The 10,621-nt window shown below is 46.3% G+C and overlaps 1 protein-coding gene across 1 annotated transcript; it reads left to right on the top strand.

The window, feature by feature from the left end:
• Positions 1-8: 8 nt before the first annotated feature.
• On the top strand, positions 9-9,826 carry dcst2 (DC-STAMP domain containing 2; the record flags this gene model as incomplete). Its single annotated transcript, XM_080505698.1, has 16 exons — positions 9-232; positions 2,401-2,657; positions 3,464-3,634; positions 3,874-3,975; positions 4,345-4,539; positions 4,891-4,956; positions 5,025-5,238; positions 5,328-5,485; positions 5,592-5,756; positions 5,828-5,995; positions 6,353-6,453; positions 7,721-7,866; positions 8,482-8,609; positions 9,134-9,227; positions 9,373-9,531; positions 9,613-9,826. The coding sequence occupies 16 exons, from the start codon at positions 9-11 to the stop codon at positions 9,824-9,826; spliced, it is 2,562 nt and encodes an 853-aa protein (XP_080361824.1).
• Between the last annotated feature and the right edge of the window lie 795 nt (positions 9,827-10,621).

The raw sequence follows: 10,621 nt of genomic DNA, 5'->3' as shown, positions 1-10,621 counted from the left end.
GTGATCACATGACCACAGTGTTGACAGAGAAATGGCGTCTCTTGTTGGTAGATTGGTACCTCTCCAACCAGAAAGCGTCCGAGCTGGCCTGCAGCCTGAAGGTGGAGACTGGTTGGACTGAAAGGATGGAGGTGGACGAGAGAAAGAGGGGCAGGAGGCGATACCCGACTGACGTCACCATCCAGGTGGAGAGGGGCGGAGTCACACGCACCGTCACAGGAGTCCTGCACAGGTAATCCCAGTCAACAAAAACACACAATAATGGTAAAATAGCGAAACGTAACCACACAGAAGTAACTGAAAACATAACAAATCATTTTAATCCACATGTTATATAGTTTGGAAAACAGAAAATGCCTTTTACCGTGCTCTGCTTTTGTAACCCACTGGACAGTATTTAAACGTCGCTACCAAGATTCATAGGAGCTTGGAGTAAAAGCAATAACCACTGGACAAAGGTTCAACCAGTTATATTGAATGTTTTAGTTTGATCAATGAAAAACACACAATATAACCACAATATAATACCTATGGGCCCAATAACTAAGAGGAAAAACAAAATATATGAGTTAAATGGCCTTTCGAAAAAGTTACTCTGAAAATGTCTGTTGTGGTTCCAATGAAAGTTCAAGTAAAGTCAGTCAGGTGGTGTGGTCCAGTAGAGTAAGTGAGTAGAACTGACACAATCCTACCACACAGTCAGTTCCATGGTGCGGTGGAGGCTCACAGTTCAACTGGGAGGATTAAAGGTCAACGTGAAGGTCAGAGGTCAACTGGGAGGCTCATCGCTGGTCAGCCTCGTCACAATCAAAGCCGGATCGTCACTTTTCGAGTGACGAGTCAAAAAGACCTGACCTGTATTTGCAAAGCAGGCGTATAGTCCAGGTTCTACTATAATATCATCAAATCACCTTCATTCAAAGTGTTGTAACATTAGATTTATCTTCTCTATAAGGAAACCAAAATAATATAGTTCCCGGGTCTATACTAATTTCCAGTATAACCATTTCAAGTTGCCAAAATATACCATTTTAAAGAGGGCATATTATGCAAAATTCACTTTCTAATGGTTTACCCAACAGTGATATGATTACATTTTATCGATGAATTCACTCAATTATCGATGACACATTACCCTTTATAGTGAAGGTGTAACTTGCATTTTCTATGCGTATTCTCTCTTGTTTTAATCTTTTTTTAACAAATGCTTTTCAATTTTAAATACAATAAATGAAAAACATTCTAACAAAATATACATACATTTAAGTTTTGCTGTTATTACCCATCCTCGATTAACTTAAAATAACATTTCACAGAGTCACCATCTCACAGCTTGCTTATTTCAGAAATACAGGATGAATCAATGGGAGTTTACTACACGACCCATAAAATTAATGCTGTGACATTCTTCAAAAATTCCATAAATGTGTGAGTTGGCTTACCAAGAAGGGGGCTTCCGTGTTTCTGCCTCAGTTTTACAACCTCAAAAAAAGGATTTCAAACGAATATATTGTTAACAATCAAGTTTTTCAAACCTCTTTCTCTTGTTTTTCTCTCACTGGAGAACAGAAATGATGCAGTGTTTAAGCTCCCTCAAATAGTTTAACACACTACTTCCTATTTCATGTCAAATCAACTCCCGATTTTTCAAAATAAAACTCACAGTACATCTAAACACAAGATGGAACAAAAAAGATTAGAAATTAATAAAAGGGGGCACCAGTGAGCAGCAGTATGTAATGATGTGTTTGTGCAGAGCTCCTGATTGAAGTGAATCTTTTAGGTAGTGAAAGCTTCAAATAGTTTATAGTTCATGCAAAGAAAGGCCTGGGCCAGGATTTGAACCCATGACCTCCACTGTGCTCACCTACTTTATTAATCCCAGGGAGAAATTCCACACAGAATAGAATGGGATATTAATAGAATAAAATATACTAATATGCACAAGAGAATATTGATTTTTACAAAGAAAATGGTTCATTAATAAATACACAGTTAAGGGCTGGACAGTTAAAAACTATTTCGAAAGAAGCGATCAGCTGATCCCCGTAAACAAACCCGCCAGCGATTCATTTATTGTAAAAGTCTGAGAAAAAAAACCCCAGTGTGTTGACCAGAGCAGAGTAAACCTCACCAACAGACCAGAAAGAAAGAAAGAAACCCAAAGTGATGACGAAAAGGTTTAACGATGGTAAAAAGACTGAATAGAAACGGGATCAACAGGCAGTGTCTCCTTGTCGACCATTTCATTCAAACCTGTTACTACGCCCCCTCCTGGTTGTTGCGCAATACTAATTTAAATGTCCTCAATATGCAGTATGTCCATCACGTTATCATCTTTCATGCATGCAAACCAAGACATGACAACACACTCGTGCTGGCGGTCTCGTCTGTCCTCAGGTCAGCGGCCGGCGCTGCTCTGTCCGGCAGGAAGCAGGTCAGAGACCACCTGGTGGAGGCGGGCTGGAGCCTGCTGGCGTTCACCTGCGGCCTGCTGGTGGCGTCTCTGTACGGCTTCAGCGGTCTGCTGCACAACCAGCAGCTCTGGTTCTGCCTGAACACCACGACTGCCATCGCCTTCTTGGCGGCGTTCTCCATGGGACTGTCGACCGACGCTCGGGCCGCTGTCGCCTTGATGCTTCCGTCGTTCTGCTCGGGTCAGTCTGCGAGGTCCACGAGGGCCCAAATAATACCCCTCTTCCTCCTCTCCAGTCAATAACAAAACAATAAAAAATAGACTCCAGTTAAAGTAATGTCAGACTGCAGAAACAAATCAGAGCTTTCAAATGAAGCCAGATTTCTAAAACCAAGGTTGTCAGAGCTTCTTTATCACAAACTACCCCCCCCCCCCCCCTTTTTTTTTTTTTTTTTTAGTTCCTCAAGTTTGTGCTCTCAAATTAAGTTTCAACTTCCAAATAAAATTAAATTAGAACTCCCAAATGAAATGATAAACAAATGAAATTCACGCTTGGATGTTTCAACCAGAGGAAACTCTTCAAATAAAACTTAGAGCTTCTACACAGTCAGAGCTTTCAAAATAAGAGCTCCCAAATGAAGTTATAAATATTAGTATCAGAGTTCATGAAGTTTTGAATAATAATAATAATAATACACCACTGTGTTGCGTTTCACTACAAACTTATTCCATACAATGATATTTTCTATCTCTCACTAAAAAGCTCCAAACTAAAGTTACAAAGTAATATTAGAGTTCCCCAGAAATGCTATGAATGAATTCAGAGCTCTCAAATAAATATGAAATATATAATAAAGTTATTCCTAAACAACATTTCGGCTACAAAATAGAAAATAGGAATAAATAATATCAGAGCTCTTAAAATTGAGGTAAATTACAACATCCAAAACCAGCCGGAGCTGCCGGACGGAGCCGGACGGAGCAGGTGACCCTCGGAGCCCCCAGGTGATCGTAGCGCTCCACAGTTGTCCTCTTGCTCCGTCGCAGGTCGAGGAAGAAGCTTCGTCCTCCTCCTCTACACGACCACGCTGCTGTCCGGCCCGCTCGCCAACACCCTGGAGAACACAGAACGAGCCGCATCCAGCCTGCTGTGTGGAGCCGAGCTGGCAGCCAATCAGACGCAGGAACTCATCCAGCGGTCGGCCGCGCCCCTTTTCTGTAAGGCCCCTCCCACCTCTGAAGTGACAACGCCTACCGCCTTTAAGAAAACCACAAGAACGTCAGGAAACACTGGAATGTGCTGACGAGTCCAGAATTTCATCTCTATAACCGAAACATATTGACGTTTCTTCACAACTTTACTTTTGTATTTTTTGTTTTATTTCATATATATTTCATGAATTCAGGATTCATTCAGTCAGAGGTTCACGTAAAAGGGAACTTGTGCCGTTTTTCAGCCGCGTTGGACCAAATCAGAGCGATCAGCCGTAACGCGTACGCTGTGGCAGGAAGAGTCCAGAACCTCATCCAGAGCATGATGGACAGCGTCCGGCATGTGGGTCAGTTAACACACACACACACACACACACACACACACACACACACACACACACACACACACACACACACACACACACACACACACACACACACACACACACACACACACACACACACACACACACACACACACACAACTTGGTATGTATTAGTTCCTTCAACAATGAAACTTTTTTTTTAAACCAAATAATTCAAAATTATTTAAGATTTCAGATCAATTTCACACTTACATTTTTTTAAACACCACTCTCATTCTCTACTCTGATGTTGATCCTGCAGTGACCATTTTCAAACACGATTTCCGACCAGTTTAACTTGTTCTTTATCACCTGTGTCGTTCGAACGTCTTCTGACCTCTGACCCTGCAGCTCGGATTCTGCGGAACGTCCTCCACTTCCTGGTGGACATCGGGGACGTCTGCAACGACGTCCTGGGCTCTCCGTACAGGAAGTGCCGGGCCGTGTTCAGCGACGCCCGCAGCGACTGCTCCAACCTGCTGGGAGATTTCAACTTCCTGTGCGGCATCCTGGATGGCTTCCTGCCGCTCTGCAACATCGCTCGCGGTGCGTTCAATGACCAGCTCCGAACCGCTCTGGATCCCATTTCACTTTTAACGCGTTGACCTGAAACACTCAATGTTTTTTTTTTGTCTTAAAAACAAAACAACAACAAAAAAACCGCCAAACGGTCATTTGAACATGCTCCAGGTCTTTTCCTCCGGCTTTGGTGTATTTCTGTGGCAGAGTTACAGCGTCACCTATCGGCCCGGCATAGGTACTACGTCACTTTGAGTAGTTTTCACGGTGTCTCCTGGACCCTGATGTTTCCCTTTGTGGACGGGAAACTCTTGAAGAATGACGTGACCTCTGAGAACTGTGAGCTCGTCTCTAACTTCCACTATTTGTGTGTTCCAGCCGGCGAGCTCTTCTGCGTCATCCCCTCCTACATCGCCGCCCACCTGAAGGAGCGTCTGGCGGAACGTGAGTGTACGCCGTCGCTCTCTCCCTCCTCCAGCACAGGCGCCGCCTGACGGCTGGTCTCCTTTCAGCCACCATCGCCGCCTTCCAAAAACTCAAGCAGGAGTTCGAGTTCAACCTGACGGCCTCGGTGAGGTTGGACGTGGACGCCAACAGCAGCCAGTCCCTGCAGCAGGTGACCCACAACATCATGGAGGAGATTTCTGCAGACCTACGAGTGATTCAGAACCTGGGCGACCCGGTCAAGTACCTCAACCTCCTGCTGCTCGCCCTTGCCTTCGTGAGGTCAGCTTCAGCCTCCGTCATCCATCCAGCTCAACCTCTGTCCAGATGTGGCCATCTGACCGTGTGTGTGTGTGTGTGTGTGTGTGTAGAGCTGTCCAGTACAGACGCCGATATCTTGGTAAGATTGACTTCGATAACGTCTACATCAGCGCTCAGTTCAAAAAGTTCAACGACCAGGAAACTTCGAAGGGCGGAGCTTCAGTCCTGCCAATCACACGCAGAGAAGCCACGACCTATATCACACCAAGTCAGTCCCTGTGTGTGTGTGTGTGTGTGTGTGTGTGTGTGTGTGTGTGTGTGTGTGTCCACGTTTCTCTGTGTGTGTTGGTTAAAGGTTGTGTGCCCCCCTGCAGTGAATGTCCGCCTGACGGCCCGAGAGCAGCGTACCATGTTGAAGGACTTGGTCTCGTTCTTCAAACACCTGCTGGTCGGCGTCATGCTCCTGGCGCTGGACTTCCTGGTGTTCTGGGTCCTGGACCAGGTGCACCACCAGGTGACGGGGGACGTTGTAGCCAGAGGTGAGAGGTCACGTGACAGGAAGCCCATGCCGTTGTGTGGGTGGCCGCGGTAACAGTGCGTCCCCCCTCAGCCCCGGTGACGGTGGCGGTCCAGGTGAACGGCTCGGGTTACGCCGCCGACATCTACAGAGACCTGGCGGCGTCCTTTGATGTGCTGCAGCGTGGAAACATCACAGTGGTCAGCAAGAAGTGTGTCCTGGAGCCGTCCGAGCCAGACCAGTACACCTACTTCATCCTCGGTACCTGATAATCCTCAGTTATCTGATCACTATTTTCTAGTAAAGAGTAAAGTAAGTGATTACTTTTGTACAGTTAATTACTGTTACTTTCCTACCAGCAGGTTGCGTGATTTAGCCTTGTGAGTCTTGTAACAACAGACCCGTAGGGTAACAGTACTTGGCACTCATCTAGAACATTTACGACACAGTCAGAGAAAATCGGTATAGAAATACAATTCTGGACTCAGAGAGCAGCGATGAAGCCAAACTGCTGGACTTCTCTGTTATTGTCAAGTGAACGGTGTAGAATAGGGAAGTGCTGCCTGATGTTCTTATCCTGCAACTCTGCTAACATGCTGCGGTTATATTCCAACGCAGGAATCCTGCTCGGCGTGTCTCTGCTCATCACTCTGGCCGGAGGATTCGTTCAGCGCAGCAGACGGCTAATCTGCGCTTCATTTTACCCAGAGAGAGAGCTGGTACGCACACAAGTTCACTTAAACTTATTTTAAGTCAGGAGTAAACCAGCTCAGTGTTTGTATCAAATTTAAGCTGTGAGTCAAACACCAACATAGTGAAGCCATTTGGTAGTGAATAGTGCGTCCTTGTGACATATCATTGTTCTGCCTAAAGTCAATGATGAGTTTGGTGATTTTTGGAACATTTAAATTCAGGGAGCTTTGATTGCGCCTGAAAGGACACGACCCTGCAGTGAGCCTGCGTATGAAAGCCTCCTTTGCTGGATTCTGTTTGTTGAAAAGTCTAAAAGCAACATTAAAAGCAGGTGGATTAAATTAAGATGCAAGGTGGTCAATCAAAATGTGAGGCTGCAGCTCATTAAAAGCTGAAGAGAAGTCAGCAAATAAAATCCTTGCATTGGATTTTGTTTTCTCCAGGTGCTTAGAAACTTTGTGACGTGAAACGTTTGGCACCGTCGACACCCTGGCCAGTCTGATAGGCAAACTGTATGATGGCCATCTATAAGAAAGGCCCTCTGTGTTATTCATAATAATAATAATAATATATTTTATTTCAAGGCGCCTTTCTGGGCACTCAAGGACACCTCACAATTGGTTGAAACATTGCATTAAAACAATAAAAACACAAGACACAGGGCAATTGGCATCAGGTGGAATATTGCAGTTTTGAATAGATGTGTTTTTGAGTTCTGTTTTGAAGTTGGGGAATGAGTCCAGGTTTCTCAGCTGGGGAGGTAATGAGTTCCAGAGACGGGGAGCAGAGCAGCTGAAGGCTCTGCTCCGCCTAAAATGGCTCTGCTAAATGACAGCTCCTCATTCCGGTCGGATGCACTGAGCAACGTCTCCTTTCCCTCTGGTGTGAGCTGCACCCAGGCCTCCACCTCGTCCACTGTGTTTCTGATGGACTGCAGGTTGGAGAAAAGGACTGTTGGCAGCGGAGGAAGTTTGCGGCGGTTTTCAAGGCTCATTTTCCAGAGCTTGTGGCACACTCCACCACGTCTTCCTCTCTCTCTTCGTTCAGACAACTTCTCTTCTTTTTTGTTCTGCAAAGTTCAATTGGAACATTCCCTGGCACCACGCCATGCAAGGATGATTGTAGGGCCAGCAACGCTCCCGACTGAAGGAAATTCTCCCGGTGCCGTCACCAAGACTCAGTTGTTGTCCACACCTGCTGATTCCGATTTAAAGATAGCAGACGTGCCTGGTGGACTACCTGAGTAGTAGTAGTCTAGATGACCAGGTGTGTCCTTCTTATTGTGCTCCTCAGGAGAGGATGCGGTTCCTCCGCCAGCAAATCCTGGAACAGAGGAAGGTGGTGGGAACAGCCCTGAGGAAGTCTGCCATCCAGGATATAGCCAGCCGAGGAGGAGGAGGAGGAGGAGGAAGGAGTCGTCTTCAGGCTCTGCTGAGACGGTACAAACTTGTTCTTTCCAGGAATGAAGTTGTCAGTTAAGTTTGTATTTCGTTACTAATTAGTACGATGGCGTCGGGTGACGGGTCCCGACCCGAGGTGTGGGGAACCCCTGGGGGCGCCACTGAGCAGCTGGGGGGGGTTTGTTGAATTACACCATTAAAGAATTTGAACTCAGTTACCCCAGTTCCTGCTCATTGACCATGAACAATTGGTGTGTTTAAAGAGCTGGGAAACACCAATTTGGGAATTCCCACTTCCAGGTTGGAAGCATTCTCAAAACAACTAAGAAATGTAGCGAGCAAATTACATGAACTCTTCAAAAATCATGTTAGGTTTTGTTTATTACAACATTAAAACTACGAGAAAAAGCCAAACCTTAAAAAAGTATCATGAAGTCGATTCTGTTGAGTTACCGAGCAGGACTGAAGACTCACTACTGCCACCTAGTGTACAGGACTAGAAATACAGGTGCACTAATTCCTTGAAGTCAGGTGAAGTCACACGAGCTTCATGGAGCCAAACTTCCACTTTCCCAGGTTGTTTTCTTCTCAGTTGCATGTTGAAGCTTTTCCCAGTTCCCAGTTCCCAGTTCCAGCGGCTTGTGTTTGCGTCAGGTTACCTGGAGGAGCGCGTCTGTCCCACCTGCTGGGCGTCTCACCTTCTGCGTCCTGTCTGCTGTGCGGCGAAGCGGTGAAGAGGGAGGATTCAAACATGGTGACCTGCAACACGCCACAGTGTTCTGGTAAACACCGACACAGGGGGGGAAAAGACGAGAACCAACGCCTCTGTGTTTTTAAAAGAGGTTTCGTCTCTGTGCTCTGATGTCAAATCATCATATAGAACAAAAACCGCTGCAGGTTTTTATTGGAACATCCTGTTGTCACATTATTATAGCTTGTCTGTGTGTGTATACATTTATGCGTGTGCGTAAATTTATGTCGTATGTGTATATTTGCATGTGTGTGTCTCTGTGTTTGCAAATGCGTGTGTGTGTGTGTGTGTGTGTCAACACAATACCGGCTGATGACTCCTTTAACTTCTAACAAACACTGTGAATCCTCCATGGTTCCTGTTCATCTACTCACACAAGAGCAGAAACTATTGATTGACCGTTGAGCTCATGAGCAAAACTGAGAGTGTCAAAAAAAGTTTCTCTCGTTTCCACGGTTTTCAGAAAAGTTCTGTTTTAAGTGAGCGGGTGTAAACGGGGTGAAAGTGTTGTCCTCACGCTGCAAACTTTACGAGCTGCTGTCCTGTTTTTCGCAGGCCTGTACTGCCGGCCATGTTTCCAATCTTCAGGAAACACATGCGTGTCTTGCACGCAACGTGGGCCCTTCCAGGACGACAGCGAGGAAGAGCTGTGAGTGTCGTTTTGTCCTCTGGCAGACTGCAGCGAACAAAACTCAAACAAACGATGACATACTCTCAACGAGATTCTCTTTCGTCTTTCTGTTTCTTTGGGACTGATTTTGTACGCCTAAACTTTTGGTGCCTTTTCCACCCAGCGACTCTTCGGACGACGAAGACCTGTGGCCTGCAGCTGTGCACTCGCCTCACCTGAGCGACGACACCCAGGAGCCGACGGAGAGAGGGATCTCCATGGCAACACAGAGACACGGCGCGGTGCCAGGAGGGGGTGACTCGGACTCGGACTCGGAGCTCAGGTGAGACTCTGAACACTCGGCTTCTACCTTCACGGAGTTGCAGCAGTTCAACTTGTCTTCTCCTACTCTGACGGTGACCAGTGAAGAAGACATGGCCTACCAGGACTGGCCCAACACCGGCGAGTCTGACGGCGGGTCTGACGGTGACGCCGCCGACTTCAAGGACGACGCGCTCACCACGGTCCTTGTACACACACCGGAGCCACTGCAAAGCCTCCAGGACACTCCAGGATTCTCCAGCACCCTCCAGGATCCTGAATCCCAAAGCAGCACAAGCACCACGCTGGTCCAGTGAGAAGGTGATACTCTCTTCTGGGCAAATCGTTTGAAGCACAATTCTTCTGTTCAAGCCTTCGTGACCTGGCGCCCGAAAGACAAATATAAAGGTTTTTGCTGTGTGGGACCATTCTGGTCCCATATCTGTTAATAAGGCATTTGCTTTTTTTATTCCTCGCGCCATTATATTCTTCTCGGTTTCCACTTGATCTGTTAGAATTCAAATTCATTCAGTGACTCCCAGTTGAGATTGTTCATCTTATTTTCTACAGGTTACGTCTTGCGTTTGTTCAACGGGACTGTCCGACATAAATAAAAGCACACATGGAACTAAAAGTTAAAGTTCTGCAGGTTTTTGTTGGAACATTGTGTCGTCACATTTCTACAGTGTGTGTGTGCATGTGTGTGTGTGTGTGTGTGTGGGTACTCAGTAGAAACACTGTGAGTCCTCACTCTTTGTGTGTCTCTGAGGCTTTACCATGACTATGGCGGATCCTGGTCCTGGGGGTTTCTGGGGGCAGTGGTGGTGACGGTGATCATTTACTGCTGGTCATGGGAGCTCTATCTTTCAGTGACGGTGCAGGGGAATTTAGAGATCTTCAGTTTACTTTCTATTGTAGCATCGACAATGTGCACTCAGCGCACCGTGTACGTTAGAGTCGCACACATACAGTAAAAGTTTTACAAGACTGCCTCACACACGAAGACACCAACTCTTGCTGCCAGGCACCAAAACCTCCACTGAAAGAAAAATATTTGGTTCAATGGATCTGATGTCACATTATTAAACAGCATAGAGAGAAGCAGGAGTCAC

This window comes from Blennius ocellaris (genome assembly GCF_963422515.1).
Source record: "Blennius ocellaris genome assembly, chromosome: 12".
Lineage (NCBI taxonomy): Eukaryota > Metazoa > Chordata > Actinopteri > Blenniiformes > Blenniidae > Blennius > Blennius ocellaris.
This window is presented reverse-complemented; position numbering and strand designations above follow the sequence as displayed.